A 14,667-nucleotide genomic window follows, 5' to 3' on the forward strand; every position below is an offset into this window, starting at 1 on the left:
ATGCATTAATTTCCAACACATATAGAACATACACGAAATACTTACAGAGCAAGGAAAAAGAAGGTCTAAGAAGTACCTGGAAATCCAAAAGATTTCTAACACAGGGGTCAGAAAGGAAACGTCACCCGGAAGTGTATTTGGCCGGGACAGAAATGCGCGTCGGCGCAGGTGCCTGTGGGTCAAGCACAGCTCGAGTGCTGTTTGTAGCCCAGCCTTGGTTCGCTTTTCACATGACAAAATAAATGAGCCAACCGTTTAAAGAGGCCAAAAAAATAAGACCCATATAACCCGAAGAAAGTATAAAGAAGGAATTCATGTAATTGAGAGAAGAAAACAATAAAATCAAAAGAAACCCTTTGTTCTTGAAAAATTAGCAATAGGCAATTTATAGAAAAACTGAGACACTTCACCACAAACAGAAAATTTTGAATGAGAGAAGCAGCTCCTGCTGTGGCTCAGTGCTTACAAACCCAGCTAGTATCTGTGAGGATGGGGGTTCGATCCCTGGCCTCAATCAGTGGGTTAAGGGTCTGGCGTTGCTGTGAGCTGTGATGTAGGTCACAGGCACACAGCTTGGATCCGCAGTTGCTGTGGCTGTGGTGTAGGCCGGAAGCTGCAGCCCCGGGTTCTACCCCCAGCCTGGGAACCTCCATGTGCTTCTGGCAGCAAAAGCAAAAAGAGCAAATAAAATGAGAGAAATAAACAACTTTCTGCCAATGGGTTTGAAAACTGATTGAAGGGGAAATTGTTTAAGGAGTAAATTGTTTAAATTAATCTAAAAAAAAATAAAATACTTGGGTGAGTGAATAACAAAGAAATTGAAATGCAGTAAAAAAAAAAAAAATTTTTTTTACCCTCACACAGATGCCAGACTCAGATGGTTTTATAGTTTTAATCATATCTTTAAGGTAAATATCTTATACCAAAATATTTGTACAAACTATTTCAGAGAATATAAAAAGGGATTTGAAAGCAACTAAACAAGTTTTATGAAGAAGTTTTAGTACCAAACCTGACAAAAATGATACAAGAAAAAATAAAGTTATGAACATAAATACAAGAATTCCAGATAAATGGTAATCAAATAAAATCCACTATGTTATAAACAAAAGTAATATGTTCTAACCAAATGAGTTTGCCCTAGGAATGCAAGGATGGTTCAAAATCAGGAAAGGATTGCTAGAATTTTCCGTATAATACACTAAACAGGGAAGAGGGGCACAGACGACCAGCTCAGTAAATGCAATTTAATATTCAATTTAATAAAATCAATAATTTAATAAAATCAATTTTTATTCAATATTTATTTTTTAAAATGTATTTTATTGAATAGTAGACTTACAATGTTGTGATAGTGTCTAGGTTTCAGTATAGTGGTTCAGTTACACCTACGCAGGGGTTGCTTTTAATATTCTTTTCCATTATAGTTTGTCGCAGGATATTGAATATAGTTCCCTATGCTACACAGTAGGACATTGTCGTTTCTCAGTATATTCATTTATACAATTTACCCAACTAGGAGTAGAAGAAAATTCCTATAACCTAATGAGATGTATCTGACGAGGTCTTTAGAGCAAAACGTTTAGGTATCTAAATAGAATCATCCCCACTGAAGGCAAAACAGTCAGGCTGCCTTTTCCTACTCAAATGTATTTGCGGGATGTGCTTGTGATTACAACAGCAAAGGGAAAGAACACGCGGCCTGTGGATTGGAAGACAAATTTCCATATCTAGAAAATCAGACTTCACAAGTGATTGGAACCATTAAGAGTCCCCAAGAGAAACCCACAAAAAGGCATTAACATTCCTAGCAATAAAAATTGGAAAATGCTGGCGTTCCCGTCGTGGTGCAGTGGTTAACGAATCCGACTAGAAACCATGAGGTTGCGGGTTGGGTCCCTGGCCTCGCTCAGTGGGTTAAGGATCCCGTGGTGCCATGAGCTGTGGTGTAGGTCGAAGACACAGCTCAGATGCGGAGTCGCTGTGGCTCTGGCGTAGGCTGGTGGCTACGACTCCGATTAGACCCCTAGCCTGGGAACTTCCATATGCCACGGGAGCAGCCCCAGAAAAGGCAAAAAGACAAAAAAAAAAAAAAAAAAAAATTGGAAAATGCTATCTTAACAGCAACAAAATGGTGAAATACTAGAACTAAAATGTAACAAAATTTGTAAACAAAATCGTGACACATTATAGAGGAGAATACAAGGAGATCTGAGTAAACTGAGAGGCGTTTCCATATGGGAGCACTCGGGCCACAAAAGGGCGCGTCTTCCCCAGGTTGCTCTGTCCACTCGATGCATTTCGACACAAGTCCAGCAGAGTTCTCCGTGGAGCTAGGGCATCGACGGGAGGGCGGACGTGGAAGAATGAAGGCCTACGGGCAGACGCAACGCTAGGGAGGGGAGAACGGCCAGGACTCGCCCACGGGACGCCAGGACTTGTTGTGAAGCCTCGGGCCAGCCCGGAAGGTGGGGCCCAAGCCAGGCTGGATGGTCAGAATGAATCGTCAGAATGACGATTCCCAGGAAGGCCTGGGCACAGAAGTGCAAAGAACCAGCAGATGAAGAGTGGCCTCACCTGTACACAGTCCCAGCACCGGGCACCTGAGAAACAGGATATATCCTCACTACCTTTGGGCGGGATGGACTCCTGACAAGAGACACAAAAGCTACCCTCGGAGGAAGAGATGGATGACTCCGAGTCTCAAGCGGCAGTCTCTGCACACCCCGAGGCCCAGGAGTCAACGTGGGAGCCCCCGAGGGAGGAGAATCTTTCCTTCCCCACCCCCACCCCGGCCACCTCTGTGGCACATGGAAGTTCCCGGGCCAGGGATGGAACGCACGCTACAGCAGCACCCAGAGCCACTGCAGTGACAGCCCTGGATCCTTAACCTGCTGCCCCACAAGAGAACCCCCAGTCCTCTGTTCCTGAGATGGAAAAGGTAGAACCGCACACACTGGCTCCAGCAGTGACCACGCAGACGTGGCTGCCATTAGAACCATGGGGTGCTGGTCAGCTACTGTTCCTGGGGCCACCCTGAGGTTCTGATTCCTCAAGGGGGGTGTCTGTGGGCGTGGGCGCAAGGGCCGCCAGACACTGGAACAGGGGCAGGGGACAGACGGGGGCTTGGGGGCTGCTCCAGGGAGACATTTGGAGGGTTTAGTATCTGGATCTCGGGGTGACATTGGCCCAAACCCATGGATCAGAACCCAAGGAGCACGTCTCCCTGTGCCGATGGTTGCCTTAAAGACAATCACTTTGGCTCCACGTGGAAGGGCCAGAGTGTGAGCGAGGCCACGGCAGGAGTCCTCGGTGTCCTAATGGGTGGGTGGGGCTGCAGCCAAGTGGCAGGACCAGCAGCACCTGCAGGCGGCCATAGAGGAGACAGGGAGCGGGGACGGAGGACCCCAGCAGTGTCACAGCCTGCCGCTGCTGCCCACGCAGGCTTGAGAGTGTGCCTACTGGTGTGCTAGGAATTCCCAAAGGCCTGTCCTCACGGGGCTTCTCTCCCCCGCCCTTGTCCTGGCGCCTCTGCAGGAGGGCAGGCGGGCCAGGGCCTGGGCGAGGAGCCAGGCTGCGCCACCCCTCCCCTCCCCTGGGAGCCCTTCCCCACGAGGCCCTGTGACCCCCCTGTCAAGACCAGAAACTGGCTGCTGGTGTTACGGTCCGCCCTCACTGGAACGCCCCCCACCGCGGGATGCCAGTGTGTGCGGAGGGGCGCGGGGCCGGCGAGGGGGCGGGGCTGTCCCTGAGCCACGCCCCCAGGCCTCTGGCTGGCCCTGGGGGTTTTCACGAAGGCTTCTTCCTTCTCCTCCCTGGACCCTGGTGCCGCGCCCCCCTTCCCCCCTCTGTCAGGGTGAGCTCTGCAACTGCATCTGGCCACCTGTCACTAAGGAGAGAAGGTCGCCTGGGAGAAATGGCACGTGTCATTGGGCACAGCGTCTCCTGAAAGCCACGGCCCCAGGGACCTGGGGTGTCTGTCCTCCCCATCTCTGACGAGGACCCTGAGAGCCTCTGTCCCCTGCACTGCCCTTAGTCATGCTGACACGCTGCGCCTGGCAGGACGTTTGCAGGAACCCGGTTCCATAGTGATGCTTTGGGAAGCCGCGGAAGTAAGGGCACCTTATCCCCGCCTTATCCCTGGCCCCGCCCCCGGAACCCTGCCCCCCACCCGCCCCTGAGCCTTGTCCCCGCTGGGCCAGCGGTCGGGATGGCTCTCCCGCGGCTCCAAAAAGCACAGGCACAGCCTTGGCCCCAGTCAGGGGAAACCAGGGCACAGGGCTGAGGGCGAGTCGGCAGCGTCCCTTCCGCAGGAAATCCCAGAAGGCGACTCTGCTTGGAAACAGGGTCATTGCAGGTGTAATTGGCTAAGATGGGGTCGCAATGGCGTAGGGCGGGCCCCTAGTCCAATGACTGGTGTCTTATAAGAAGGAGGAGATTTGCACACAGGCGCACAGACACACACCGGGTGGGGGTGGCCGTGTGCCCGGCCGTGGCAGAGACCAAAACACCAGCTCTGCATGGTGGGGCATCAGGGGCCCCCCCCCGGAGCCCCAGGCGCTGGAGGAGGCAGGAAGATGCCTCCTAACTTCAGACAAAACATGGCCCTCAGACAGCTTTGTGTCCGGCTTGAGGCCTGCAGGCCTGGGGCAGCATGGATTCTTTTGCTGGGAGCCCCGTGGCGGTCCTGGGTCCCGGCGGCTGGAGAGGAGCTGGAGGAGCCCAGTGACCATGCTGCGCTCAGTCTGAGGAGGCCAGGCGGCCCTGGGGTGGGAGGGAGGCTGGGCACTGGCCTTCCGGGGCAGCCGTGGCGGCTGGCATCTCCGGAGCCCTCATGGGACAGAGCGCACCACCAGGCTCCCAGCGGGATGCGTCAGCCCTGCTGCTCCGATAAGAAAGTGAGGCTTGAGGGCAGGAGCCCCTTCCTCACCAGGCCTGAGGCCAGGGCTGGTGGGCACATGTGTCCCACAGGGGCTGTGAGAGGCCCTCCACCGCCTCCATGAATAAATTCCTGAATAATGACATCCCTCAGCAGTCGAGCACTTAGAAATCCCTCGGGAGATCAGTGAAACCTATTGTCCCCTGAGGACTAAGTGTCCAGCTTCAGGAGTGGAGCTGGGACCCACAGGCTCGCGGGGCCTCATGGCCCCCCTCTGAGGAAAAATGTGCAGAGTGGGTGTCCTCCACCTCCACCCATTCCTGGAAAGGAGGCTGCTTCCAGAGGGCGGAGGCCAGGTAACCTGGCAAGGTAACCGCCAGTCCCAGGGGGCCCAGGACTTCCCTGCTGCAAAGTCCAGCATCCTGAGAAACCCTGTGCCTGGCAGCCCAGGACAGTGGGTCACCCCAGCTTGTGGCCTGGGCGGAGGCGGGTGGGAGCGGCAGGGCTGGCTGCCCGGGGCTGAGGCAGAGCAGCAGCGGCACACGCCCATCTCCCGAGCTCCCGAGCGGCTCTCCCGCTGAGAAGCCAGGCCTCCCGCGCACAGAGCGGGCCTGTGCGTCTCGGCAGCAGCTGCGGCGCTCTTCAGGATATTACGGTCACACCCCAAACAGGCTTTTTCCCGTTACACCACCGCGGGGTGTGGCTTCTCACCTGCTGTTTGCCTCTGTTCCCCACTCGCCTCTGTGCCAAGTCCTTGGGCCTTCAGAGCTCGGAGCTGCATTCCCGGTGCAGCTCCCAGACTCACCCCTCACCCTGCACCTCAAAGGAGCCTGGCTGGGTGCAGCCTGGATTCCCGGTGGCCCGTCCATCTGTCCCTAGTCCCCTGTCCGGCAGCCCTTGGCCCGGGATCTCACGCCCGCGTGTGTGGGAGGCCTCCCTCCCCCCGCCTCTGGCCCTAAGAGACTTTGCCCGCCTCCCCGACCGGGAAAGTCAACAGACGGCGTGCCCCGCGGGCCTCGCCATGGCCTCCCTGCGGCCGGCCCTTCTCTGCCTCCTCCTCTGCCTGCAGGGGTCCCTGGCGGCAGGTATGTGGGGGTGAAGGGCGGCCGGCCTCCCAACCTGGCCCACGTGGCGGTTTCCTGGGCACCCGGAGCGTTTGCCGGCAGCATTTCTTTCCTTCCCGAAGGCAAATGGTGCCTGGGCGCTTGCCCACTGCGGGCAGAACGCCTTCAGTGCGATTATTTTCCAGACTTTTGGGAGCGGGAGCGGGAGTGGGGCACTTTCCCGGCCGCCGTGGGGTCCCGCCCTGGCAGATTGGGCTCGGACTTGCACCCACCTCGCTCTGCGAGGCCAGCCAGGGACAGTGGGGGATGCTGGACCGCACTGCTCTGCCACTGTAGCTGTGATGGTGCCCTCCTCTGCCCCCACCCCTCTGGGACAGCCCTGTGAGCTGTCATCCTGACTCCGGTACCAAGTGGCAACCAAGTGCCCACACTGCCCCTAAAATTCCGTTCATGCCGTCCTCAGATCCCATGGCTGGACGCCAGCCTGTGGTCCGAGGGACAGTGTCGCCGCCCTGGCTTCCATGCTGCCCCTTGCCCCATTTACATTCTCTTTTCACCTAACGTCACATTTTGGGCATCCCTTTCCTGGCAGTGCGGATGCGGGCGTTTTGTGTTTCTGATGCGTTTTCCCGCAGCTTCCCTCACTGGTGTGTTTCTGTGCCTGCCTGGGGTGTTCCTTGGGGGGCATTCCCGGAGGCGAAGTGACCAGCTCAAAGGGCATGCCAGCTGCTCTAACTCAGTGGACATCCTCCTCCTGACGCATCTCGCTTGCGCAGCGCCGCCTGTCGGCGGCTGTGAGCACTCCTGGCCCTGGTTCAGCCAGGCCAGGGGCAGGTGCCCTTTGACTCCCATTACTAGGGGACAGGTGGCTTGGATGCCGGCTTGGCCTCGCGGGCAGGCCGTTTCACGGGGCCCATTTCTCAGTTTTTGTTGCCCAGGAACAAGCCCACAGCCTCCTGCACAGGTTCCGGCGCGCCAACTCATTCCTGGAGGAGCTGTGGCCCGGCTCGCTGGAGAGGGAGTGCAGGGAGGAGCAGTGCTCCTTCGAGGAGGCCCGGGAGATCTTCAAGAGCGAGGAGAGGACGGTGAGCTCGGCGGGACGCATCTGCGCCCTGGGGGGCAGTGGGTGCCCAGGTCTCCAGGACCAGCACAGCAGCAGCAGTCTCTCCAGCCCCACCAGGCATCCTCACTTTCGCATCAGAAGATGAGGAGCTCCCGTCGTGGCGCGGTGGTTAACAAATCCGACTAGCAACCATGAGGTTGCGGGTTCGATCCCTGGCCTTGCTCAGTGGGTTAACGATCCGGCGTTGCCGTGAGCTGTGGTGTAGGTTGCAGACGCGGCTCGGATCCCGCGTTGCTGTGGCTCTGGCGTAGGCTGACAGCTCCACCTCCGATTAGACCCCTAGCCTGGGAATCTTCATATGCTGTGGCAGCAGCCCCAGGAAAGGAGAAAAGACAAAAAAAAAAGAGGAAGATGCGGGGTGGTGTGCCCCTGACTTCCCAAGGAAGGCCCCCGACTCCCAGGCATGGTCCACGCCCCACAGGGGGGCCTTGGGCCAAGCAGCCATCTGAGACCCTGACCTGAACGCCTTCTCAGGGAAACTTGTGCAAAGAAGCACTGAGGGAGCCATGGCCTCGTGCCTGCCCCCCGCCATGTGGCCAGAGTGGACTTCATTTCCATGTCACATTCGGAAAGATACACGTTTAAACCGTATCCCGTCCCCTTGAACCGTCAACAGGGCTGAGGGTCAGGTTACATGGGGACAGGACCACATCCCCTCACACTCGCAGGACACACTTGTCTCACTCACAGGACACACAGGACACATCCCGCTCACAGGAAGCAGGGGGGTTTGAGACAGAGGCCAACACCTCCGTTTCCAGGTGCGCCAGGCCAGGCACCCTTGCCACTTGCACTGCATAGTTGTCGAAAGCCTTTCAGCAGTTCCCATCTTGCTTTATTCTCACAGCAACCTGTGGGTTTTAGTTCATTGGCCCAAAGGTTGCTCAGGAATGAATTTTGGAGACGGAGACTCTGCAGTTCAGAGAGCACCTCCGCCTCCCCTTCCCGCCTTCTCCACGGTCAGCGGGTGTCTCCACGGCCCACAGCATCATGGGAGGAAATGGGGCTGGGGGCCTGGGCGTGTGGTCCAGGGTCACAGCTCCAAGGTGGTGGGGTTGGGGCTACACTTGTGACCTCTGGTGGCCTTAAGGGGGACCACGGGGGGGTGGTCATAGGAGGGAAAACTCGCTTCCTGGGATGAAGCCACTTCATCTCCAGAAGGCAGGTCTGGCCTGCAGACCCTCACACAGGCCGAAGCGCCAGGACCCGCTTCCCCCAGGGAGGCTGCAGGTGCTGCTCCTGGCGCGGGGCTCACGCAGTTTCCTCTTTGCTTCCTCAGAGGCAGTTCTGGGTTTCCTACAACGGTGAGTGGGTGACCGGCCGTTCGGACCCGCCTGCAGCCGCTGCGCAGCGAGTTTAACCCCGTGACTCACTCACAGACGGAGACCAGTGCGCCTCGAACCCCTGCCTGAATGGGGGCTCCTGCGAGGACCAGCTCCAGGCCTACATCTGCTTCTGCCCGGAAGGCTTCGAGGGTCGGAACTGCGAAACCAGTGAGGAAGGAAGCCCGTGGGCCCCGGGCGGCTGCTGGGCGCAGCGTGGGTGGGGCGGGAGGTCCGTCTGGGCGGCCCGAAGTTCCCTTCAAGCAGGGTCTTGGATGGGGGTGCTGGCAGGGCCTCATTCTCCTACTCGATGCCCCGCCCCCTCTGGGTTCTGGCTCTGGGAAATTCTGATGCAGCTGGAGAGGTCTTGGGAGTCACTGGGGCCCCACGGTCAGGGAGGTGACGTGTTGTTGGCCTTCTAAAGATTGCCATATGGCAAAGCCCAGGGCTCCCTGAACCGTCCTCAAGCTCAGTCACCCCCTAGAAAGACTCAGCTCTCCAAGGGCTGACACTCCCAGTGAGTCATTATGGCAAAAGGACACAGGTTACAGCCAGCCCAGGGGACAGCATCTTCTTCCCGGGCCGCGTGGACCGTTTCATTCCCAATAACCGTGTGGGACAAGACACAGAGACTCACCCGCCTGGACGGTCCCCTGAGCCTCGGTGCCCAGAGACCCATTGGGCGGTTGACTCTGTCTCCAGCCCTTCCAGAGGCAGAGCTGACACTGGTGGCCCAAGACCCCCGGGAAAACACGCTCATCAGGCAAATTAATTAAGTGAACAGTTTGCTCAGAGAGGCTGTCGAGTGGGTTCCAGGAGCTGAGGGGAGGCCGGTCCCTTCTTGGGCAGACCCTTTACCCCGCCTGGCACAGCCCGCTGCCCACGAGCTTTTCTGCACAGAGCAGAGGCCAGAGGGGGCTGCCCACCTGCTGCCTGGGGCTTTGTGTGAGCTCACGTCCGGGACAGGCCTTCCCGCCAGTGGTCCTGGAATTGCACAGCAGCCAACCCCAACTCCTAGCACAGAACTTTTTCAGAGGCAGGTCGAGCGTCCCAGCTGTCCGAGCCTGTGGTCAGCCCCGGCCCAGCTCCCTGGCACCACGGCCTCGTTGTAGAAAAGCCTCATGGCTCTGACTGCTCGCTGGCAGGCCTCCCACTAGGACACCTCCGCTTTCCCCAGGCTGGGCCGGGTGGTGTGGAGGCCACCACACGTGGACCCTGCATCCCCAGTGGCTACGCTGCTCAGACTTGGAGCCCCCAGAATCCAGGTCTCACCCTTCCAGGTCTGTCCACAGAGCAGGGTGGCTCCTGGCTCTCTCTGGAGCTGGCAGCCATGTGCCACCTTAGCGCAGAACCCTGGCCTGGCCCAGGGAGGGCTGGCCAGCGGACTAGCTCTCCCTGACCCGTGGAGGCCCCCCTCGGCTGTCCCCTCTGTCCTCAGACAAGAAGAGCCAGCTGATCTGCATGAATGACAACGGGGGCTGCGAGCAGTACTGCAGCGACCACGCGGAGGCCGGGCGCTCCTGCTGGTGCCATGAGGGGTACGCCCTCCAGGAGGATGGGGTGTCCTGTGAGCCCACAGGTAACAGGTCCTTGGGGACCAGACGCTCCCTGCTCACCTCCACTCCTGGCCCGGGCTGTACATCACTGCCCCCGGGTCAGGACTAACTGCAGCACCATTCTGGATTCCAAATCTTCTCAAAGGCAAGCTCTTTCAGAGAAATGGAAAACGTCTCCAAACCACCCTCACAGGAACAGGGCTGTAATTCCCCCGGCGGGGGCACCCCTGGCCCCGGGCCTCTTCGGAGGAGGAGGAGGTGGTACCCAGCTTTGTCTAAGAGGCCTGAAACTCAGCCACCGCCTCTCTGTGCTTTCTTTCCCGGCTCTGGGGCCTTCCTGGGGCAGGATGGGAAACCAGGAGCAGGGGCAGAGGAGCAGCAGGCCCGTCCGAGAGGCTGGTCGCCTGACCGGAAGAGCCTCAGACTCCCATCACAGCCCCCACCCCGGAAAACGAGCAGGACCCAGTTTCAAGAAGGGGGCCCTCTGTTGCTGCAAAAGGAGCCCCTGCTGTCTCCCCAGCTGCTCCCCCTCCCACAGCCCCGGGAGGAGCCGAGGGAGGGCCAGGGCCCCAGGGCCCGCAGCCCCACCTCCTCACCGTCCCCACGTCCCGCTGACTTTTGTTTTACACAGTTGAATATCCGTGTGGAAAAATACCTGTTCTGGAAAAAAGAAATGACAGCAACCCTCAGGGCCGAATCGTAGGTGGCAAGGTCTGCCCCAAAGGCGAGTGTCCCTGGCAGGTAAGGCTTCGCCGGGCCCAAGGGAGGGGTAGGGGTGTCCCCGGCAGGGAAGGCTTCAGGCATATTGGGGCAAACTTGTAAACGTAGCCTCCACAGAGCCCCCCCCCAGGCAGCAGCCTTCCAGCATCTGCCGTGTCCTTGCCAGGCCATGCTGAAGCTGAAAGGGGCGCTGCTGTGCGGGGGCACCCTGCTGAACACCAGCTGGGTGGTCTCTGCAGCCCACTGCTTCGACAGGATCCGGAGCTGGAAGGACCTGACGGTGGTGCTAGGTAGGTGTGTGGCTGCCTGGAGCTGGTGCTGGGGGGTCTGTGGCTGCCTCCTCCTGACAGAGCAGGTCCTCGAACCATAACGACGAAGGTTCGGGGCTTCGAGCCACCGACTTCCACGACCAGCGAACTTCTGCAAAGGAGCAGGGGGCAGCGTGCAGGCGGGGCCCGTACCCGCAGGGCGCTCTATGCACCCCCCCCAGCCTCTTTCCCACCCAAAGACGCCCCCGCCTGTCTCTTGTGGCCCAAGAGCCCCAAGCGGGTGCGCTTCCCAGGCCACGCTGCATGGGCCTCCGCCTGGTGGGTTTATGTCCAAAGAAGCGGGGAAGGCCCCCTCCCCCGGCCCAACACCCCCCGCGCCCGCACCTCCAGCACCCAGTCCCCAGGCTCCCCCGCCCCGCCCGGCTCTCCTGCCCTGACCCGCGGGTGGCCCGGCGAGGCCGCTCAGCAGCCTGGGGTGGGGCGCCAGGCCCCGCACCCGCACGTGGCCCGATGCCTGCGGGAGCGGGGGGTGGGTGCGGGTGCAAGGTCGTCTCCCCTGCAGGCGAGCACGACCTCAGCAAGGACGAGGGCGACGAGCAGGAGCGGCCAGTCGCCCAGGTCTTCGTCCCCGACAAGTACGTCCCGGGCAAGACGGACCACGACCTGGCCCTGGTCCGCCTGGCGCGGCCCGTGGCCCTCACCGACCACGTGGTGCCCCTCTGCCTGCCCGAGCGGAGCTTCTCCGAGAGGACGCTGGCCTTCATCCGCTTCTCGGCCGTCAGCGGCTGGGGCCGCCTCCTGGACCGCGGTGCCAAGGCACGCGTGCTCATGGCCATCCAGGTGCCGCGGCTCATGACCCAGGACTGCCTGGAGCAGGCCCGCCGCAGGCCCGGCTCCCCCAGCATCACCGACAACATGTTCTGCGCCGGCTACCTGGACGGCAGCAAGGACGCCTGCAAGGGCGACAGCGGCGGCCCGCACGCCACCCGCTTCCGGGGCACCTGGTTCCTGACGGGCGTCGTCAGCTGGGGTGAGGGCTGTGCGGCCACCGGCCGCTTCGGGGTGTACACACGGGTCTCCCGGTACACGGCCTGGCTCCTCGGGCTCATGAGCGCCCCGCCACCGCCGTCGGAGGGCCTCCTCCGAGCCCCGCTGCCCTAGCGCCGGCTCCCGGCCCACCCGGCCCACCCACCCCCCCGAATAAAGCTGGGCTCTGGCGCCAAAGCCCCAAGTTCTCCTGTGGTTCCTGGGCAGGGGAGGGGAGGTGGACACGGAGAGATGGAGAGAGAGAGACAGAGACGGAGAGGGAGGCGGAGAGACTGAGAGAGACTGAGGGACGGAGCCCGAAGCTTGGGTGCCATCCTGAGGACATGGAGACGGAGGCTCAGAGACAGCAGACAGAGAGCCGAAGGGGCGACTCGGATGGAGGCCGACTGGGACGGAGGAGGCGAGAGGCAGGAAGGGCCGGGGTCAGGGACGCACAGCAGAGAGATGGGCCCGCGTGCTCCCCCACCCACGAGCAGCCGAGCCTCCTCCGTGCCCCTGGCTCGTCAGGCGTCATTTTCGGGAGACGCCGGGGTCTCCCTGGAGCTGGTCTTCTTCTTCCCAAGTAGTAGCTCTGCCAACAGGAACCTCTCACGCGAGGCTGTTTCCAAAGGCAAGAGCACCTGTGGATCTGGAGCCTGCCATTCCCAGCCCTGGGGACTGGGTGTCTCTTCCAGCCGAGGCCCCGGGGCACCTGCCTGAAAAGCACAGGGATGCCCCCAACATGCACGTTCCCAGGTCCTGCCCAGCTCAGCGGGATGGCACAGGGCCTTTGACCTTTGCTCTTACCACATCCGCCAGTGATGGCTCGCAGGCCTCAGGCGGGAAGAATGAGGAGCTGGGGACCAGGGCTCCAAGGTGGGCAAAGAGCAAGCCCCAGGGGCTCAGGCTCCCTCAGGACTTGCCCAGGCCCTGGGACACCTGCTCGGGGTGCTCAGCTAGACAGTCGGCCCCTCTCAAGCTGAGTACCCAGGGCTCCACCAGCCTGGCCGCGTGTTTGGGAGGGAAGGTCACAGGCATGCCCACTTCTCCCGGTGCTGAGTGGCTGGATGGGTCGCCCAGCCGAGGAGACCACCTGACCACAGACCTCCAGGGCTCACCCCCCGGGCCTTTGCACAAACACTTTGCAGCCCCAGTCAGGCCGTAACTTATACTTCTCCGGTGCACAGAGGTCAGGAGCCACAAGCCTGGCCCCTCCTACGCTCGGTCCAGCCACGCCCCCGACCCTCTGTGCCCACCCCCCGTTCTGTCTGTAAAGTGGGACCCCGCCCCAGTGCTTGGCATGAGGATGAAACCAGTGCAGGTAAACGAGGCGTCAGGAGACGGGCCACACGGCCTAGAGCAGCAAAGCTCATGTGCTGCCATCCCGACGCCCCAGCTCGACGGCTCAGGCTGCAGACGCTCGCGAACCCGGCAGCCAATGCCCGAGGTCTCCCGAGCCCAGCAAGCCTCCTGTCTCTTCCTGGAAACAAGCTGGCTGCCCTCCTCCTGGAGAGCAAGGGGAGGCCGGCGTTCAGCGGCTCCGGGCGGGCCCTGCTCAGCCTCGCTTTCCCCGGCCGTGACCGCATGGGTCCCCTCCACCCCTGACCCTGGGTGCTGGGGCGGGGCCCGGCTCACAAGGAGCCGTCTCACCCACGTGCTGCCCGTGCAGAGCTGCAGCAGCACAGAGACCAGGCCGGGAGGGCCCAGGGACCAGCTCTGCATGTCACACCCACAACCTGGCAAAGGACCGGCCCTGGCCTGGGTGCCCAGCAGGGGCGTTTCAGGACAGTCCTGGTCACCGGTGTTTACTGAGCACCTGCTGCGTGCCAGATACCTCTCCAGGTGCTGGAGACAGCAGCAGACAAGCCAAGTGACCATGGGCGTCGGACGGTCAGGTGAGCTCAGCGTGCGGGACAGAGCAGGGCCCACACGCCACCGGTAGTTCCCAGGCCTTGCTCCCCGGAGCCTGGCCTCTGGCCGCAGAGCTGGGCAGCTGAGGAGCTTGGCCGTGTCCTGCAACTGTGGTGCCAGGCAGTTCCCGGCTGGGAGGGCGGCCAGGGCCTGGCGTGGTGCACACCCCTCCTGCCCAGACCTGAGACCGAGGTCTGTTCTAGGTACACGTGGCCCTGGCGCTGGGGCCTCCCAGGCAAGACTCCTGCTCAGATGCCCATGCTGAGAGGGTGTCCCAGGCCCACCGTCCTCCCTGGCCTCCCTGAGGGAGGGGCCTGGACAGGCTGCAGGTGAAGGCTGGGGACGAAGCCACCACCAATGTCGCCTGATGACCTGGGCTGGGCTTTGCACAAGTGAGAAACAGACTCCACTGGGAGGCCTCCGACCTCAGGGCTCCTCCCCCTAAGCAGCCCCCATCTGGCTGCTCAGGTGACACCTGTCTGGGCCACCGTGGCTTCATCGTGGGGCCAAGAGGCTCATCCCGCAGCCCCTCCTGGCACAGCCCCTCTCAACCTCGGGCCAACATGTCCTGTAGTCAGCGGGTCACACGCGGCCCTGCAGAGCCCCTCCCCCAGGGACACCGCCCGGGGTGCCCCTGCCGAGTGCCCGCGGGAGCCCGTGCGCAGCCCCTGAACTTGGGCATGATGGCACAAGCTGACTTGCGGGTGAAGGACCAGCGCCAGGACAGTCTGTGATACCAGCTGGGGACAGAGTCTGTGAGCAGGATGGTCTCAGACCAAGGGAAACGGAGAACACGG

General features: G+C 60.6%; 1 protein-coding gene across 1 annotated transcript; it reads left to right on the forward strand.

Moving 5' to 3' along the window:
• Positions 5,875–12,154, forward strand: F7 (coagulation factor VII (serum prothrombin conversion accelerator)). Its single transcript, NM_001044591.1, is given in 8 exon segments — positions 5,875–5,964; positions 6,868–7,028; positions 8,346–8,370; positions 8,446–8,559; positions 9,827–9,967; positions 10,576–10,685; positions 10,831–10,954; positions 11,496–12,154. Coding segments are annotated over 8 exon segments (1,338 nt in total). The 5' UTR covers positions 5,875–5,900; the 3' UTR covers positions 12,095–12,154.

The sequence above is a fragment of the Sus scrofa genome, chromosome 11 (assembly GCF_000003025.6).
Source record: "Sus scrofa isolate TJ Tabasco breed Duroc chromosome 11, Sscrofa11.1, whole genome shotgun sequence".
In the NCBI taxonomy this organism is placed as follows: Eukaryota; Metazoa; Chordata; class Mammalia; order Artiodactyla; family Suidae; genus Sus; species Sus scrofa.